Genomic DNA, 19,521 nt, shown 5'->3' with positions numbered 1-19,521 from the left:
TGGAATGAAAAACAAAAGAACAAGTATGAATGTCCTGAACTTGCTGAACATTTTGATACCAAACTTGGAGAAATATTTGTGAAGAAACTGAACAAATATTTGAAGAATTATGTGAAAAATAACCGCAAAATTGGCGTAATTTTTTTTTTATTGCATATTTCAAATAATACGTCATAAGTCATAGTACAAGCATGAATGTCCTGAAAATGCTAAACGTTTTTAATTGCAGAAATTTGAAAAAAATTCCAATTAACTCTCAATCGGGCTGAAAAATTGCATAAATTTAGTAAAATCTTAAAAAAACGTAAAATTTGGTGAGAAAGATGGTTAAAGTTGCAAAAAAAAAAGTTCAATGCGTAAAGACAAAATAAATTCATTCCAGAAAACCAAAAAGAAACATTTTGGAGACCAAAAATAATTTACAGAAATCAGGATAAAATGTTCAAAAATAAAACAAGGGATTATGGGACATGACTGATTGGATGATGAAGTTTGTTCGCCCTTTCAACCGGAAGTTATTTGGCATTGCAAAATGTCTTGAACTTTTTGGCCACGCCCACTGCAAAAGTTTGGTGACTGATCAATCAAGTCTTTATAACAGTCCAGAAAAAATATCCTTCTGATCATCTGTCAAGTAATACCTACTGAGATTTCATGAAATTACTTTGTTTTTTCTGTAATTTCACTTTGATTTCTATTATTATTTTTAATTCCGTTGTGATCTTTAATCTGTTTTTGCGTCGGGTGATGTGTTGGTGTGATTTGCACTTCAGGGCCACCGTACCACAGGAAACATTGCAACACTGCTGGACTTTGTTGTGCTCGACATTCACGCAGAGCCTCAGCCGTCCTCAGTCACAAGGCAGGTTAGACTCACAGAGAGTAAGACATCTGCAGTCAGCAGGGGCTTAATTATTAACTCAGGGATCAATATGAACCATGAACACGTATGATAAAAATCTACCATGACCTTTCCTTCAAGCAGAGCCGTTACAGCATCAACATGACAGGAATTCTAACATTCGGACTCAAATGACATTTTTGTGGCTTTGAAGTAAATTCGTCAATAGCTTAGCTTTTTGCGTCCAATGTAAAAAAATGTTTTAAATTTAAAATTTTACATTTAACTGCTTTTTTCATAAAAGTTTTAAAGGAATACAGTTTGGAGCTTATGTCCTCAATCATCATAAAAATGCCACAACATGAAAAAAACTCAACTTTTCATGGGAATAGGTATTTAATTTTGTATATTTCCACACTCAAGTGTTTGTCCACACACTGTTGAGCAAACACACCACTTAGCTGCTCGCAGACTCGACTCTGACAGAAACTGCGTTTTCATTTGTTCAAAAAGCTTCTTTAACTCACTCATGCAGCATTATGATGGAGATTTGCTTCAGCGGATCAATAATAAATGCTGCGCTTTGACTTTTTCATCAACATTTGGTCTAAAATGTAGATTTTGTCCACAAAGGAGGACTATATTTCAATTTTTCATCTATGAACAAAAATAAATTAATAAATGTGCAAAAATCTGTTAATTATCTTTGACTTTTCAAAGCCATTTCCGCTTGTACTTGCTGTACTCCAAAATTGTGTGTTTAATGTCACCAGACCTGCTTCATTTTCTCTCCCCGTCTGCTCCGTCTGACCTCCTATTCCTCAGTTTCTGCTTTATCCTCCTCTTTATACTCTCATCTATCATTCTTCTATCTTCTCTGTTATGTCTACACTTTTTGATTCATTCAGTGGATTAAAAAAAGGGAGCAAATGCATCAAAAACCAATGTTGTAAATTGGGATAACTTGCCCATAAATGTTTGTTTTAAATTTCTTTGGGATTTTTCTAAACAGCTTCTTTTCCTTATGTAACCAGTTTACAAAAATCCTCTTAAGCTTTTCTGTCAGTGTTTCCTCCTTATAATCTGCATGTCATGTCATGGGAATTTCTGCTGGAAAACTTTCAGGAGACGCCAACAATCCTCCTTTCTGTCGTTGTCTGATTTAGCTCACATGTCTTGAAACTCCACCAAAAAAAGAATCTTGTGCACATGACCAAAAGCATCGCTTTTTTTAACCAAAGGGGAATGTCAAACAGATCTTATTTGTGTTTGCAAACTGTGTCTAACAGTGGAGATTTTAATCTATTTATGAATTCCTCTTGAATTTTTTTTAACAATTAATGAAGCTCTTTATTGAATAGATGACACTTCTGTTGGTTAAAGTTGGGCGTTTTGTTTAATCTATCAGCTTCAAAGAGCTGTGATGATCAGAGGATGTAGCTTAGATTAACACCAGTTTTTTTTTTTTTTTGGAGAACATACAAACACTGATCCGGCACGCTTCAAAGCAGATAACAGATGTTTTAGGAAAAGCTCAGCCTAGCTGACCCTGAATAACACAGATTAAATACTTGCTGTTCAGTGAGGAGCAGACGACCCATCAGTCATCTGTAAAACAAAAACACTTTTTTTTCTTTTTTTTTTTTTTTAATCAAATATAAACTATTTTTTGGTAAAAATCTAATCTAACTAGAAACGTTGCATTACCTGTGATAATGCTAGAGTGAATGCTTTTGCTGAAAATACAAAAGTTATTTGCAAACTGTTAGATTTTCTAAGACTGTACATTTCGTTAATGAACTATGAAAGAGCGCTGAAGTTGATCTAAATTTCAGAAAAATTTGTAGTAATATTGCTTAAAACTCCCCAATAAATGCAAATTTCCCAGAAATATTTAGTCTGTTGCTTAAACATGAGCTAAACTCTAAAGTAGCCTCAAAAAAGATTTGTAGATGCCAAATTAGCCAAATAAGCTAGAATGTTGCTTAAATACAAACTAAACTCCAAAATAGCTTAAAAATCCTCAAGGAAATGAATTAGTCAAAAATGTTAGCCTGTCGATAAAATAAAAGCTAATTATCCAATAAAAACCTCAGTAGATAACAAATTGTCCAGAAACGTTAGCATGTTGCTAAAATATTAGCTAAACTCCAAAATCAGTAAAAAAAAAAAAACTCAGTAAATGCCAAATTAGCCAAAAAAGCAAGCACATTGCTTAAATACTAGCTTAACTCCAAATAGTTTAAAATTCTTCAGTAAACTAAACTAGCCAAAAATGTTAGCATGTTCCTAAAATAAAAGCTAAACTCTAAATTAGCCGAAAAAAAACAAAAAAGAAAATAGCCAAAAAGGTTAGCATGTTGCTAAAATATTAGCAAAACTCCAATAAAAATATATAGATATTATAAAATATAAAAACATAGCCCATGAATATATAAATAATATATGAATAATTTTGAAATTTGAAGACTTTCTCATTCATTTCCTATGTGGTATATTTTGCTATATATTTCAAACACTGTAAAGTTCATGAATACCAAAAAAACAAGCAGTAATGTCCTGAACGAGCTGAACGTTTTGATACCAAGATTGATGAAATCACAGAGAGTGAGATTGAGTTTCTGGAAAGGAGCAAGAGAATCACAATAATGTGAATGTTTACTTAACATTCATACAAATTATAACTGCAATTGATTAACATTGGAATGAATGGAGAGTTGGACACTGACTTAATCCCTCTAGTGGTCTCTTGGTGAACTGCACCCAGGTGAAGCTTTCATTCCAATTGATCCAGTAGTCAAAAAGCTGCCATATTTATCTCTACTTTTACACACATTTGGCCTTAAGATAAAATACTTTTCAAAAAATTTAGTATTTTCAAAATAAAGAGGCAAATTTCACCACCTATCATAGAAACAACCCAAAAGAAATGTGTTCGCTTGAGCTTAGCAGCATCTTCTAGAGGCCCAACATCAAAACAAAATGCCCCGCCCTTTTATCGAGGTTAAGTCAGGCCCTCCAGGATTTAGCGATGTTGTGATCGCAACTGTTAAAGCAAATTCAAGCAAACCCTACGATTTATGGCACATTCTGCAGCTTTTTATTTTCAACACAACTTTACTGCAACTTTGACCAATCTACCGTGACAACAGTCATGGGTGATGACGTAGTTTTGAGACTTTTTCCCTTCTAATTACAGCTGCTATTAGTGGATTTAATTTTGGTTTGTTCCATATATGCATTTCTGGCAGATATGCACCACAAACTAAAAAATAAACTGTTGTTTACTCATTATATTATCCTTTTTACTGCATTGAGATGATCCTGTGTGACACAGGAAGTCTTTTATTTTGAAAGGATGTCATAGGAACCTTTGACAACCTTTGACAAGTTATAAGCTATTTTGTATTTTGGTTAAAAAAATATTGTTGTTTTATTTATGCTTAAATTGTAATATTAGGAAGGATAAAATAAATACAAATCAGCGTTTTAATTCTTTAAAGGGTGAGTTAAGACTTTGTGGCTCCTGATGGGTTGTGGGCCGTGAAAAATCAACCCAAATGGTTAAGTGTTTCAGACCCCTACTCTAGTGGGTCCTTTGTGAACTCCATCCAGTAAAATTTCGAGTGATCCAGAAGCTAAAAACTTATATTTATCTCTGTATTTACATACATTTGGATTTAAGGAATTTTTTTTTTATATTTAACATTTTCAAAATAAATAGGTAGTTTTCCTATTCTGTTAAGGAAAGAAATCTATGTGTATCTCTGAGGTGACAGCACCCTCTAGTGGCTTCTTCCTGAATGTCACAGTGTGTCGGCGTTCACTGACCCAGCTGTAGTGACGTTTCAGTGTGGTAATATCCATCTTGTTGCTTCTTTTTCAACATAGAACACAAATCCACCCGTTCCACTGTCAGGCTGCCAAAGAATCTGACAGAAGCAAACACGGACAGATTAGAATACGCACAAATATTAATAAAAGATTTAGTTTAGAATTTACTTCTAAATGACAAAGTGCGTACTTGTTTGTGTAGTCGGCGTACACGGACGGGTCAACGCGCTTCACACCCTGTCAGAGACAAATGAACACACTTCCTCTTCAAACACAACATCATGCACGTAGAAAGTGACAAAGTAGGCGCCAGGAAGGATGAGGATGCACGAATGTCAGAGGGAGGATAATAAATGTCGTTCTTTCTTAGCTCCCTGAAATCCTGGTCTGACCTCATTACCTTTCTGCTCTTCATCTTCTGTTTTTAACCATCCTTCCTGCTTGATCCTAATTTATTTCAGTTTCTACTAAATCAAAATGTCAAAACAGCAAGGAACTACCTTCAAAATAAGAGAGCTGCAGAAAATCTTTTCTACACTGTTAAATTATTACATTTCTGTGTTCACAAAATCACTAAAGTCAGAGATAAAGTCAGACAATTTCAACATGTCTGACAAAAAACAAAAACTAAAAATTTTTGTGTTATTTTCTGACGTAGCTCCTCTTTGCTGTTGATCATAACTGTGTCTGATCCCTGCAGGATAATAAAGGTAAACAAGGAGAAAAATTATTTGAAACTGATTCCTGTTTTTACAATTATCCCTTAAAATACACAGAAAAACGACAAATGCTTCTTATTACAACAACTAGATTTAGCCTTGGGTGCAGTTAAAACACACAGCCTAACATGCAGCATGTGACCAAAATAGTATAGCGTAGCAAAATAGAACCAGTTAGAATAAAATCTGCTCAAATAAAAGGTTGATATTTTCAATAAAACCTCAAATATTGAAGGATTATTCAAATTTGTGTTTAGATTTCTGAACGATCTAAGAGAAAAAATGAAAATACAGTTCAGGACGTTCATACAATAAATATTGTACATTTTTCTGTTGAAAGTGGTAATGATACCTTTTATTATTTACATAAAACTGTGTCAAACAGCGTTCAGCTTTGCTGTTCTAAACCTGTAAACAGGAAGTCACTAATCAGATTTTCGGCTCTGCCGCCATTTTGTCTGACGTCACAGAGAAAAGGGTCTATACCCCAAGAAGAAAATTTTGGTATTAAATTATATTAAAGCGTGTTTCATACCAAAACATTTTTCCTCACTTAAAAGCTCTGATTACTAACTTAAAATCCATGCGTGTGCAGACCTGAGAACGTAGTTTGGATGCTCTGGACAGCTTCATAATAGTGAGGTGAGGTTCAAAGTCACGGCCGTCTCCCTGCAGAAGATCCTGCTCCTCAAAGCGGCTCCGCAGCAACTCTGCAGCACACGGCGGTTTGAGGAAGACACACAAAAATGATAAATAATCATTATAAGAGCATTTAAGGAGTTAGTTCAAGAAAAAAAAAAACACTTAGAAATCTTGTCATTCAGATGTAAAAATTATACCAATAGACTCTAAACCACGTGTCAAAGTCAAGGGGATCCGGCCCTCCAGATCATTTTAGTTTATTGTTATTAATGACCCGATGTTATCTCATGCTCATTTCTAACTTTTACAAATTTGAGAAAAATACATTTTTATGCAGAGTAAAATATAATGTTTATATTGATTTATTCTGGTATAATATCCCTGACGTTTAATTATTTACGGTTTTAAAGTTTTAAAAATTGGCATTCTGCTAGCTTTTTCACTGTTTGGCATTTACTAAGATGGCTGGAGTTTAACTATTTTTCAGCTACCCGCTAGCTGGTTTGGCTAAGTTAAAAAAAAAATTTTTAGGCTAATTTGGCATTTAGCTGATTACTTAGCTGGCTATCAGCTTCAGCTTTTTCAGCTATCAGCTTAATTGATTTTAGCCATCAGCTTCAGCGTTTGCAACTATTAACTTCAGCGTTTTCAGCTATTAACTTCCGTGTTTTGAACTATTAGCTTAATGGATTTTAGCCATCAGCTTCAACATTTGCAGCTATTAACTTCCGCGTTTTCAGCTATTAGCTTCAGCGTTTTCAGCTATTATCTCAATGGATTTTAACTTTCAGCTTCAGCGTTTGCACCCATTAACTTCAGCGTTTTCAGCTATTAGCTTCAGCGTTTTCAGCTATTAGCTTCAGCAATTTCAGCCATTAGCTTCAGCGTTTTCAGCTATTAGCTTAACGGATTTTAGCCATCAGCTTCAGCATTTGCAGATATTAATTTCAGTGTTTTTAGCTATTAGCTATAGCGTTTTCAGATATTAACTTAATAGATTTTAGCTATCAGCTTCAGCGTTTTTAGCTATTAGCTTCAGCGTTTTCAGCTACTAACTTCAGAGTTTTTCCGCTATCAGCTTCAGCATTTTCAGCTATCAGCACTAGCATCTTCAGCATCATCTCATATATCTAAGTCATAATTATGTTAAAAAGTTATGTTTTAAAAATGTAGTTTTAGAGAGTTCAGTAAATGTTTATCCTGTTCGGTCCACGACTTAAGTTACGTTTTTGGCCCCTCGTGCGATTGAGTTTAACACCCCTGATCTAAACAAACTCCTCCTGATTGCATTTCATACAACGTCACAACAGAAAAACCCCAGGCGAACGCACAAAGACTCACAGCCCAGCTGATGACGTTTACCGGGAAGCTAAAGGGGTATTTTTAGTCGAGGAAATCTGCAGGGAGGGAAAGCTTCGTATTCAATCAATAACATCAGTGGAGAGAGCCGACGAGATGATAAGGAGGTCTGTCTTCTAACCTCACCCTTCCTTTGTTTGCCACTAGGCTACTCAAGCTTTATTTCTCATCTTAACAACAAAAGAGATAAGAAAATCTAACAAGCTTGGACATTTTAGATCTATAAATATGGTGAAATTTTATAGCATTTTTTTTTTACTTTTCTGCAATTTTTACTCCCAACTGTAAAGATTTTGTAGTAAAGTCAACTATTTTAGCCATAAAAGATATTTTTTTCCCAATTGAACATTAAAAAAAATCAGTATATGGCTGTTTAATTGAACAGTAAATTTAGATGTTGTAGAAAAAATGCAAAACATTTAATTTAATTTAATTTGAAATACCTGAAGCTGAATTTACATGATTTACATAAGGATCCATTGAATCAGAATATAAAACATTTTTAATTTGATTTATTTTAATTTATAGCAGCACTTAATGCTCAAAAAATATCAAATTATTATACATTTACACATCAAATTATTCCATATGTGAGTCCAGACTTTTGCAGACAAATTATCTATAAAATATTTTAATTTTTAATATTAAAGCTCTCCAAAGATTCCAGTAAAAACAAAAAACTTTGAACTTTGAAGCAACACTCACCAACTTATCGTCCAGCAAAATAAAGTCCAAAATCATTCACAACGACTTTACTGTTTCCAAAAAAGAAAACCAAGCAGATGAACATGGGGAGGTGCTGCTGACCTGCCAGCCGGTCCAGCGTGCGTCTGTGCTCACCGTCGGCCAGTCCCACAAACACCACCTCCTTCCGGAAATGTCTGATCCCCGAGAAGGGCAGCACCAGATCCCGCCCCCCCAGGAGCTCAGCCACTGCCGGTTCAGCCTGACCCAGCACCGCCGCCGCTCTGAAGAGAATATCCACACAGGAAACACAAATATGAAAGCACTTTTAATCCTCTCACACCCTCCTGTCCACGTCACATGATGAGAGGATTAGAGAGGAGGAATCTTGTTTTTGATCCAGATTATATACTTATGTTTTCTACAGCCAAATTCATCTCACTTGTATTTCATTTTTATATTTTTTATTTTCAAGCATTCATTTTAGGACTTTTTTGTATTTTTCCATAGATGAAAAACAAAGCTAAAAAAATGGCATAAAAAAAGGAAAAAATGGTTAAAAACAATGTTTAAAGCGCTTAACTCACAGATCTACTTGCTCCTGATTGGCCAGATGAGTGACCAGCAGCGTGATGTGAAGAGTTGGGACCGGGATCATGGCTTTGGCGAGTCGCGGCTCCTGCTGAAGGACGCTTTCCTGAACCTCGGCTACAGCTGAGGTTATCTGTCGGTACACAAACATGAGCTGCACATCGATTCATGACACATTTTGATCACTCCTTAACTAGGAGTCTGCAACCTGCGGCTCCAGAGCCACATGTGGGTCGTTAAAATAAAATGTAAAAATGTTTTTAAAGTAATTGTAAAGGAAAAAGTAAATGAACTGAAACTGTATTTAACTCATTCACAAACAGTTAAAGGACAGTATAAATCATTCAACAACAGTAGCTGTAATTCTCCATCAATCCTTTGTAGTTTATCAACGTCATTCTATCATCATTTTCTATTTTTTAACAAATTCAAGGATTTAAAGTGTTCCTTATGGTTTTATTATATGGTAGGAGTCACTTCATTAGCTCTAATTTAGTTTTTGTTAGTTCTATTTATGAATTTGTGGCTGAAATGCACCAGAAAGAGTAAAATAAAGTTATTTTCATTACAACATTTGCTGCATTGACATGATCCTATGGTGAAAGATGTCTTTTATTTTGAAAGGAAGTCATGCAAAGCTGTCAAGTTATAACCTTTTTTATATTTAAAAAAAAAAGCAATTTTCTCTTCATGTTTATGTTTTATTTATACCAAATAACACAATAGTTTATTTAACTGTATCATGTCTGTAGCATAAATTTAAATCAGTATCTTATTTTTCTGAGTGAAGACTTTGTGGCTCCTTCTGGGGTTTAGTTGGTGAGAAATCGACTCGAATGGCTCTTTTAGTGTTGAAGGTTGCAGACCCCTGCTTTAACCCCTTCATACCTGGATTTATTTCCAGTTATATAAATAAAAACATAACTAAATGTTTTTTATTCTGTTCAAGGTGATCTTAAATTTTAAGTCAAGTCCTGGATTTATAGGAACGTTGCAAATTAGTGCCAGTGAAGGGGTTGATAAAGGAGCATGAACATACAAACTAAATAATAAACAGACATCCTCTTAAAAGGTCTTTTTAAGGTGCAGCTTTGTACCTGAGTGTTTGTGATGGGGATAGACAGGAAGTAGTTTGGTCGCTTGATTTCTCTTTTCTTCTTTTTGCTGTCTCCGTCCTCCTCGCTGTCCACTCTCTCTCCCCTTTTTCTCTTTCTCTTTTTCTCTGTCGACTCTGGGATGGGAACTTCACAGGAAAGAGGGAAACAAGTTAAAACCTCAGTCTTTAATGTGGCTGAAAGAATAAAAAACTGAGTAGATGATGGTTAAATAGTACAGTGTACATACAGCCCAGTTCTTTCCATGTGGTGGGGCTGGTAAGTGCGAATGGGAGTTCTGACATCAAGTCAGCAGAAATATCAGGAGGCTTGAACTTCTTCCTTGTTAGTTTCTTCTTTTCTCTCCTCTTTTGACTTTTGGAGGGTTTCTTGCTTGATGCTGGAGGAACTTTAAAGAGTAAAAAATGGAAATCAAAGACAAAAATCACCAAGTGGTAGACAAAAATGTAAGCATTTTTGTGCCTGCGACTGATTTAAAATCATTTGAACAAAGAAAATACTTGAAAATGCAATTTTAAACATAATTTTTTTCATATATGTCATCAGAAAAAAGATGTTAAACATGTTAAAACAAAAAAACACAATTATCATTGTAGTGAGTCCTTGAGCAACAGTAACCCTTCAGAGGACAGAAAATTAGGAAATAAAAAATGTAATATAAATACAAAGTTATGTTTACTTGATGTCTAGTAAGAGTTAGAACCAGGACACTTAATTTAAATTAAAGAATCAATGATTGTAAAATAATGATGATCGGTTTGTCATATGCAAATTACAAAATAAAAGTTTTGGACAACAACGTAGTCTCTTTTTTTCCCAAACCAGCTCTACATGCTCAATGCAGGCATAGAAAATTACAGTATTAAACTGCATAGCAGAAAGATGGGTAAATGTAATATAAATTGTTTAAAAACATTTCTGCTAGGGGTGGAAAAGGGATTAGATACATATGGAAAAATCGATGGGGCAGTGGGAGTAACAGCTGTATCGGCAAGGGATGTAAAAAACAGACGGTTTTGTTTGAAAACCAAAGATATGAGCAAAATTATGTTGGTTAAAATGTATAAAATCAATCGAGATGTAAATAATCCTTTCTGGCAAACTACAGTTTCACTTTCTGTTTCTTTGTGTATATGCTATGCAAAAAAAAAAGAGACATCAGCTTGTTTCTTCCAAGTCAATTCCCTAAAACCTTTCTCTGGTAAACGTCATGCATTATTAATTATAGCTTTAAATGCCATATGAATAAGAAATATCTAGATTTTAGCATTTTTGGTATCGTGCCAACAAAAAGTTAGTCAAATCCTTTATGTATCGGGTCTTGGATCATGTATCGAGATGCGTGTCAAATCGTGTAAAGGGAAAGATAACAATAACCCCTAATTTCTGTAGTATTTTATTCTGTCTGTTCAGAAGCCCTATAGTGAATGCTGCTGACTGGACAGTAAAGGAAACATTTTAGGATGAGATATTCCATAATCTGCTCACCTGACAGTTTAGAGGCTTCAATGACATCCATGCTCACTGCTTCCACCTGATCTGCTGTAATCTTGGGCTTCAGTGTCGCTCCAGGTTCAGGTCCATCCCGACTCTCTCTCCTATCCTCCTCCTCCTCATCTTCATCTAAATCTACTTCTGTGTTTGCTCCTCCATAGATGGTGGCTGGATTCATGCTGTGAACTCCTGACAGGTAAAGGCCAGTCTGTGCTCGAATCTTTAACAGAGGATTGAAGTTTCGAGTTTGTTAAGATTATATTTTATTCTGAAAAGTATAAAAATAGAACATATTTAGGCTTCACTTTAGATTACCTGAAGTGTGAACCTGTTTGCAGTCGAGTCTAAAGCTGTGACGTTTCCGCAGCAGTAGGTAAATACAGAAAACTGCTTCCTAAATAACAACTCTTTGAAGACATTTAAGCTGTGAAAACCGAGATTTTCTGAGAACCGCAACGTGAGACCAAATAAAACTCGACCAAAGATCATGACACTTAAACCTGTGGAGACTGCCAGCAAACAGAGGTAACATTTACTCCATTACAACAACGCCAAAGTAAAGGGAAATGCATACTTTAAAACGAAAAGTAACATAAATAATAATAGTAAGTATCGCTTTTGTTTGTTTTTAAGTAAAGGTCACACTTGTTTAAATGAGTTAACCTGGCAATGAACATCTGCTACAAACTGGATACAACCTAGCTAACTGTGATGCTAACTTGTTATCCATCTAAAAACAGGCTGATAATTAGCTGACAAAATAAAATAAACATGTTAACGAGCCTGTTAATGTTTCTTCTAGACTTTAGAAATTATGCCCCCAACAGTTATTCATAAACTATGCTCAATTAAATAAAAGAGACGAGTAGTTTTCGAACATGCAGATGGAAAGCTACTAACCGGAAAACACCGTTTGTAAACACTCATGAACATCCGGTGTGTGGTTTTTCAAAATAAATACATCTTCCGAAAAAAAAATGATGTGAAGCAAATAAGAAAAAAATCAATTACGTTTTCTTTATGCTCTAAATATCGCATAATTTCGATTACAGTTTTATTTTGTCAAATTATAAAGTAATAAATAATTAAGTCAAGGTTAGTGCATTAATATGTATTCAATCAAATGTGCATGTGCTTTTCTGGAAGTAATAAGAACATTACAAAAAAAAAAAATGGTTTCAATAATATCCAGAAATAATAATGGACGCTGACATAAAACTATATTACAACATGTAATAAACATGGTTGACAGATTTGGAAAATAATGGTGCCGGCAAGGCTTTACGAAGTTGTCAAAGGCCAGTGCTACTTGTTTGTTACATATCCACATTTACCTGCTGCTAATTATCTGAGTTTGTACATCCCCCCAAAAAATACTGTTGATGAAATGTTTAAAAAATAAGCTAGACAGTAGGCACTCTAATACAGATGAAGGATTTTGTACAAACAACATGCTGGTAAAACTGAATCTTAAGGAAGTAAAAAGACTTGTTTTACAACATTTTTTGTAAGAAAATTTGTCTCATCAAGAAAGTTTTTCCAACAGGAAAAAAAATCTTAATTAAAAACATGTCTTGAAGACACGTAAAAAATAGGAATACTTGAAAGCACTTTTTAACCTCATTGTTATTTTTTTTCTTTTTCGTTCTTTCTTTTTTTGCTTATTCTAAGACTTTTTATGCTTGAATATCCAGTTTTCTAATTTTAAGATTTTTTTTACCTTTTCTAGGAGGCCTGTTTTCTGATCTCTTCGTGGAAAAAAAAGGGTGTCATAAAATAAAGATGTGTTAGTAGGAGTGTTACTGTGTTTTAAAATTGGTCCAGATAACAAATTGGGTTAAAAACAGAGTGTTCATGTTACTGCAGGAATAACAGAAACAAATTATAAATAACTACACCATTTTTAAATTTGTATTTATTTATTTATTTTTCACTTTATTCATATTAATAAGCGTGTAGATAAGCAGTGGTTAGAACTTTTGCATCACAGCAAGAAAGTCCGGTTCAAAGTCTTTCTGTGTGGAGTTTACATGATCTCCCCGTCCAGGCGTGGGTTTTCTTCAGGCACACCGGCTTCCTCTCACGGGATAGGCTCCAGCAGCCCCGTGACCCCATAAAGGGAAAATGGATGAATGGATAATGAATCATTACTTATCCTTTCATCGCCACAGGAATTCAGTTTAGTTAAAAAAGTAAACGTATTGCTTGAATAATATACAGGGTTGTGTGAGGAAGAATATCTGGCATAAAAATCTCTGCCAAACCACCAATGTACGTACATATAAATAGAAAATGTCGTATACTTCTTTAGCGCTTCTCTTCCTTCCTCAAATCCCCAAAGCGCTTTACAGTCACAATCTAATTCATGCATTCACACACTGATGGCGGCTCTGCTACTGGAGGAGTGGCTACAGCAGAAAGAAAATAACTGTGATTGATCGCAATTTTTTTTTGTTAAAATATTTGTCAGCCACTTATCTTCAGATAATCACAAAAGGAAATCACATGCAACATTTTACATTTAAAATATTTATCTTTAACCATTTGTCAACTTTTGATTTTTCGATTTGAAAGACTACCTGCTGCTTATTTGCTATCATGTTAATCAGCACAACCTCCTCTATGTGGCACAACCTTTATTTTGTCATTTTTCCATGTTGTATTCACACACTAGACATAAAATCATGCAAAAACAGAAAATTCTGTCTGGAAAAAAACGATTCATTTTGCTGTGGAAACCCCAAAAATGTTAAATGAACTGTTTTTACAACATAGAATGACAGTTTTTGTTGTAATTTTATAAAAACAACAGGAATAACATATGTCAACAAACAAATCAACATGTTTTTGAATAAAAATACAAAAAATACAAAAAAAAAAAAAAAAAAAATCAGGCTAAAGTTACACAATCCAGCCCCAAAAATTAGAATTTCTCACTGCTGTCATTCTCCACCTTATTTATTAAAGTAAACGATCACTTTTGTCCAAAAACTAAAAATAAAAGCCATACTTTCTCTTTAATTGAATAAAATCCCATCACAGAATATAAGAGAAGTATAAGTTTATTTTAGATGGAGTTTTTTTATGCTGATCTCACAGCTGCACAGCAGGACGTCTTAACAAATTATGTTTTATTAGTTGTGTGTGTTAACGCGTCAATATTCACAGCCCATATATACACATATATGTATAAATTACATTTTTAAGAAGTTCTTGATTCAAAAGTTGTCTTTGCAGTAAATAAAAAGAAAAACTAATATTACCCGTTTCCATCATGTCACTACAACAAACAGCACCACCAAAGCTAACATCACAACAGATGTTATTAGGAGGAAGGACAGCTGTTACTTTGATCCTTTTTTGTTAGATTCAGGACTTGGTGCTCTGTAATTATTTAATGTTTTCCGTAACTCAATGACAGCATTTTTGTTTTGTTCACATACCAGTAAACCATTCTTTCTGTCATGGTAGAAAATATTGACCTCCAAAACAACGTTAGAGTAACTAGTCAAGACTTTAGAAGAAGAAACATGTTTGGGCTCTTGGGAGTGATGCATCAAGACCAGAATGACTGGAACATCACCTACAGAGAAAACAGAGGAAAATGTGTGAAAGATTATATTCATTTACAGCATTTAACATGTCAGAAGGAAGGATGTAAACATTTTAAATTGAGTTTGGATGGCCATAAAAATCTCAGATTTATTAATTATCTATAAAATAATCAAGAATATAAATCAGATTTGGCTGCATGGTGACCCAATGGTTGGTGCTCTCTCCTCGCAGCAAGAAGTCCCCTCCCTGTTCCAGGTCTGGCTGGGACATGTCTGTGTGGAGTTGATATGTTCCCCTGTACATGTGTGGTTTTTCTCTGGGGACCCCGACTTCCTCCCACAGCTTAAAAACATGCTTTGTGGGTTAATTGATATTCAAAATGTTCCCAAAGTTTCTATGTGAGGGCAAATGTGTAGCCCTGAACCAAAACCCAACAGTAGCCGGGGGTTTGGCTTCAGGAACCCCATGACTTTGAAAGCAAAAATGAAGGTTAAAAAATGGATCGGTGGATGAATTGAGGTGTATAAAATCAGTAGAGTTTCCCCAAATTCTAACTAAAGGATGTAACAATACCTGGAACCATCTTCATGGCTGCTTCAGCATCTGTTCCAGTCCGAGACACAACAGGACAGAAAACGAAGGTTATGCAGCTTTCCCCATCTTTTCCCTTTATCAGATTTAAGTCTGGAGTTTGAATTTGGTCCAGAAGCTGACGATGAGCTCCAAAGGTTTGACCACAGACCACCATCTTGCATTTCACTAGAAAAGATATTAAAGACACAAAAGGGAAAATCTTAAAGTAAAAGTTAACCTCATAGCAGAAAATCTTTAACTTGTCAAAATCCACTTATGAGGAGGAACTTTTCATACTTTTTGCAACACAAAATGCTTTATGTAGTGAAAGGTTTTATAATTTGAAAACCAAAATAAAAAACAAGCCCTTCACACACCAAACTTATAAAAACACACATAATTCCCATAACATCTAAAAGGTAATTATTACACAATTGTTACCAAAGTATTAAGGTTAGATTTTCATTTTAATTTATCATTTTTGATTTTATCTTCTACATTTTTAGTTTTAAATTAATAAATACAACCTTAAAAAATGAAAAGTCTTCTGCAAATAATCTGGATAAAGACAAAACAATTTTAGGAAAATGATTAACAATTAAATATGTGGGGAAAAATATTTTGCACATAGTGCTGTAAGAAAATGTAAATGACAGGATCACACAGTACAAAAGTTAAAAGAAACACATACAAAAACATAGTAATAATGCTGCAAATATTTACATTACCTGAATGTTTCTGTGACGAACCAAACCAGAGAGACCTCAATGAACTGAGGAAGTCATTTCCTTTTTCTCCTAAATAAACAATAACATAAAACATAATGATGATCCTAACTTTATTTCACTGAAGCTTCATTGAAAAAACAGTCATGAACACAAGAGAATAAACATCATTTACATAAAACTGGGATTTTACATCAAGACACATACTTTCATTGTGCTTCTCATGGGTTGTTGTGGGATCAGTAGAGTCTGGGGAATAACCTGAAAAAAGAGACAATTGATTCAAAACTCTAGAGTACGAGTATGAACACGTTTATATGAAGACATCCTGATGACCTTTTTCAATGACAGCCGTCATCCTATCCAGCTGATCCTTCATGTTCTTTATCCTGTCACGGTCGTCTGCTAAAACAAGAACATTTAGATGAAGACATTTTCTTGTAGGAACATCTGAACAAATTAAGACAATAAAAAGTGGCCAGTGCTACTTGTTTGTTACATATCCAAGTTTGCTGCTAATCATCAGAGTCAAATATACATCCCCAAATACAATACTACTGATGAAATGTTTAAAAAAACTAAGCTGGACAGTAGGCACTCTGATGCAGACGAAGGATTCTGTACAAACAACATGCTGGTAAAACTGAATCTTGTTTTACAACATTTTTTTTTCATAAGAAAATTAGCCTCATCACGAAAGTTCTTCAACAGCTAAATAACACTAATTAAAAACATGTCTTGAAGACACTTAAAAAATAGGAATACTTCAAAATACATTTTTTTTTTACCTCATTGGCAGTTTTTTTTTCTAATTCAAAGACTTTTTTTCTTGAATATCTAGTTTTCTAATTTTATGAATTTTTGACCTTTTTCTAGGAGGCCTGTTTTCTGATCTCTATGTGGAAAAAAAGAAGGAAGTTATAAAAAAAAAAGATGTGTCAGTATAGGAGTGTTACCGCGTTTTAAAATTGATCCAGATAACAGATCAGGTTAAAAACAGATTGTTACTGCAGGAATAACAGAAACAAATAAAGAAATTAAAAACAGCTACACCATTTTTTAATTTATATATATATGTATGTATATATTACTGTATTCATATTAATAAGCGTGTAGATAAGCAGTGGTTAGAACTTTTGCATCACAGCAAGAAAGTCCGGTTCAAAGTCTTTCTGTGTGGAGTTTACATGATCTCCCGTCCAGGCATAGGTTTTCTCCAGGCACACCGGCTTCCTCTCACAGTCCAAAAACATGCTTCATAGGTTGATTAGTTATTCTGAATTGTCTCTAGATGTGAGTGAGTGAGTGTGTATGTGTGTGTGTGTGATTGAGGCCCTGCAACAGACTGATGACCTGTCCATGGTGAACCCCATCTTCACCCAACAGTAGCCGGGTTAGGCTCCAGCAGCCCGATGACCCCATAAAGGGAAAATAGATGAATGGATAATGAATCATTACTTAATGAATATGAGGTATTTATCCTATATATGTGAGGAAGGATATCTGACATAAAAATCTCTGCCAAACCACCAATGTACGTATATATAAATAGTAAATGTTGTATACTTCTTTAGCGCTTCTCTTCCTTCCTCAAAGGCCCAAAGCGCTTTACAGTCACAATCTAATTCACGCATTCACACACTGATGGTGTAGTGGTGTGGTGTTTTATAATTTACAAACCAAAATAAAATAAAAAAGCCTTTCACACACCAAACTTATAAAACACACACAATTCCCATAACAACTAAAAGGTATTTAATAAAAAAAAGGTAATTATTGCACAATTGTTATCAAACTATTAAGGTTAGATATTAATTTTAATTTATTGTTTTGGATTTTATCTTCAACAATTTTAGTTAAAAATTAATAAATAGAAACACAAATCTGGATAAAGACAAAAATGAAAATAGGAAAATGATTAACAAATAAATATGTGGGGAAAAAAGAGAATTTGTACACTGCTGTAAAAAATTACACACCGTACAAAAAGTTAAAAGAAAAACATACAAAATAATAATAATAATAATAATAATAATAATGCAAATATTTACGTTACCTGAAAGGTCCTTTGACGAACCACTCAAATTTAGGAGAGACCTCTGTGAACTGCTTCGGTCACTTCCTTTTTCTTCTAAATAAACAATCACATAAAACATAATGATGATCCTAACTTTATTTCACTGAAGCTTCATTGAAAAAACAGTCATGAACACAAGAGAATAAACATCATTTACATAAACAGGGGCCCGTTTCAAGAAGCAGGTTTTGTTGGAACTCTGAGTTCGTGTGAGGTTTGGGGCTGGTTTTCATCATGTCTCTGTTTTACCTTTGTTTTCCCCTCCTCTGTTTCTCGGTGTGTTGATTTGTTTTCCTTCTACCTGGTCATATGTTCTTCAATTGGGTGCACCTGTGTATCATTATTGGTTTCAGTTTAAAAGGCTTGTGTTGTCTTCCACTTGTTGCCGGATTGTTTTGTGTATTACTCTCGAGCACCACGAGCCTTCCAGCTTATCGACAGAAATTAAACTTAATCCTTCTGCGAAGATCTGCCTCTGCGTTTGTGTCCACATTCGGATCCTGACAGTTCGTGAACTCCAAATTCAGTAAAACTCTGAGTTTTTGGTTCCAGAAAGAGAGATAACTCAAACCTGTGAAAGTGGCCGAAACCAAGCCCGTTCCAAGAAGCGGGTTAAGCTGAACTCAGAATCAATCACTATGGTAACTGAGTCTGTGAACGAAACCTGGTCGGTAGCAGGTTTTCTTCAGGAAACTTAGAGTTCTCTGAGGTCTCCGCCCCTTTTTAAAGTCAAAGATGATCAAATATGAGTTCCTCATTAACATTTAGACAACATTTACGTTAGAGACGTCATGTTTCCACCACGCAGAAAGCGAAATGACATGTTCATTCATAGAGGATCATGTAGAGAGGAGGCTGATTAATCCAGAGGAAATGTTATTTATGTCGGTAGAGTATTTGGAGGACACGAGTCGACTGACTGCAGTTTCCCAATTCATTTTTATTTCAGCGATATTATAAATAGTGAGTTTTTCCAGGGACTCGCTATTAAAAAATACAGTTTTCTTTTCCTTATTTTAAACTCTTAACAATAGAAATTATGGAATGTCAAACACCGGGAAAGGTTTTGAACTCATCTACCATCCATTGCTTGCGCCAAACATTAGCTCGGTTGTCAGCAACGCTGCTTCCCACTGCAGTTTGCGAGTTCGATTCCTGGCTATGGAAATTGTTTTTACGCTTAAAAAAAAAAAAGAATTCGGCGAATATTTTTTAAGTCTTGAAAATTAAAATTATATAAATGCTTTTTTAACATATGCAGCTACAATTTTTTTTAGCGTGCAGTGATGTCCGTGTGTGTGTGTGTGTGTGT

General features: G+C 34.5%; 2 protein-coding genes across 6 annotated transcripts in view; both read right to left on the bottom strand.

Annotated features, from left to right (window-relative positions):
* LOC112158075 (A-kinase anchor protein 7) overlaps positions 1–11,811 on the bottom strand; it is a gene marked incomplete at its 5' end in the record, with an annotated part of 35,989 nt that extends 24,178 nt beyond the window's left edge. Inside the window, 9 exon segments of the mRNA XM_024291263.1 lie at positions 4,673–4,773; positions 4,866–4,912; positions 5,992–6,104; positions 8,203–8,363; positions 8,667–8,803; positions 9,768–9,913; positions 10,015–10,173; positions 11,274–11,499; positions 11,595–11,811. Coding sequence (XP_024147031.1) covers positions 4,673–4,773; positions 4,866–4,912; positions 5,992–6,104; positions 8,203–8,363; positions 8,667–8,803; positions 9,768–9,913; positions 10,015–10,173; positions 11,274–11,499; positions 11,595–11,768 — 1,264 coding nt within the window.
* Positions 11,812–14,051: 2,240 nt separating this feature from the next.
* LOC112158140 overlaps positions 14,052–19,521 on the bottom strand; it is a 17,260-nt gene continuing 11,790 nt past the window's right edge. For 4 of the 5 annotated variants that reach the window (XM_036210420.1, XM_036210423.1, XM_036210424.1 and 1 more), the window contains 6 exons: positions 18,189–18,263; positions 16,469–16,537; positions 16,340–16,393; positions 16,136–16,204; positions 15,408–15,593; positions 14,052–14,862 (listed from right to left, as the gene is read on the bottom strand). In XM_036210420.1, the coding sequence (XP_036066313.1) occupies positions 14,624–14,862; positions 15,408–15,593; positions 16,136–16,204; positions 16,340–16,393; positions 16,469–16,537; positions 18,189–18,263 (692 nt within the window). In that variant the 3' untranslated portion in view covers positions 14,052–14,623. The remainder of the gene's footprint in view (positions 14,863–15,407; positions 15,594–16,135; positions 16,205–16,339; positions 16,394–16,468; positions 16,538–18,188; positions 18,264–19,521) is intronic. The other variant, XM_036210422.1, reaches the window with a different exon arrangement.

This window comes from Oryzias melastigma, linkage group LG24 (assembly GCF_002922805.2).
Source record: "Oryzias melastigma strain HK-1 linkage group LG24, ASM292280v2, whole genome shotgun sequence".
Classification (NCBI taxonomy): Eukaryota; Metazoa; Chordata; class Actinopteri; order Beloniformes; family Adrianichthyidae; genus Oryzias; species Oryzias melastigma.
This window is presented reverse-complemented; position numbering and strand designations above follow the sequence as displayed.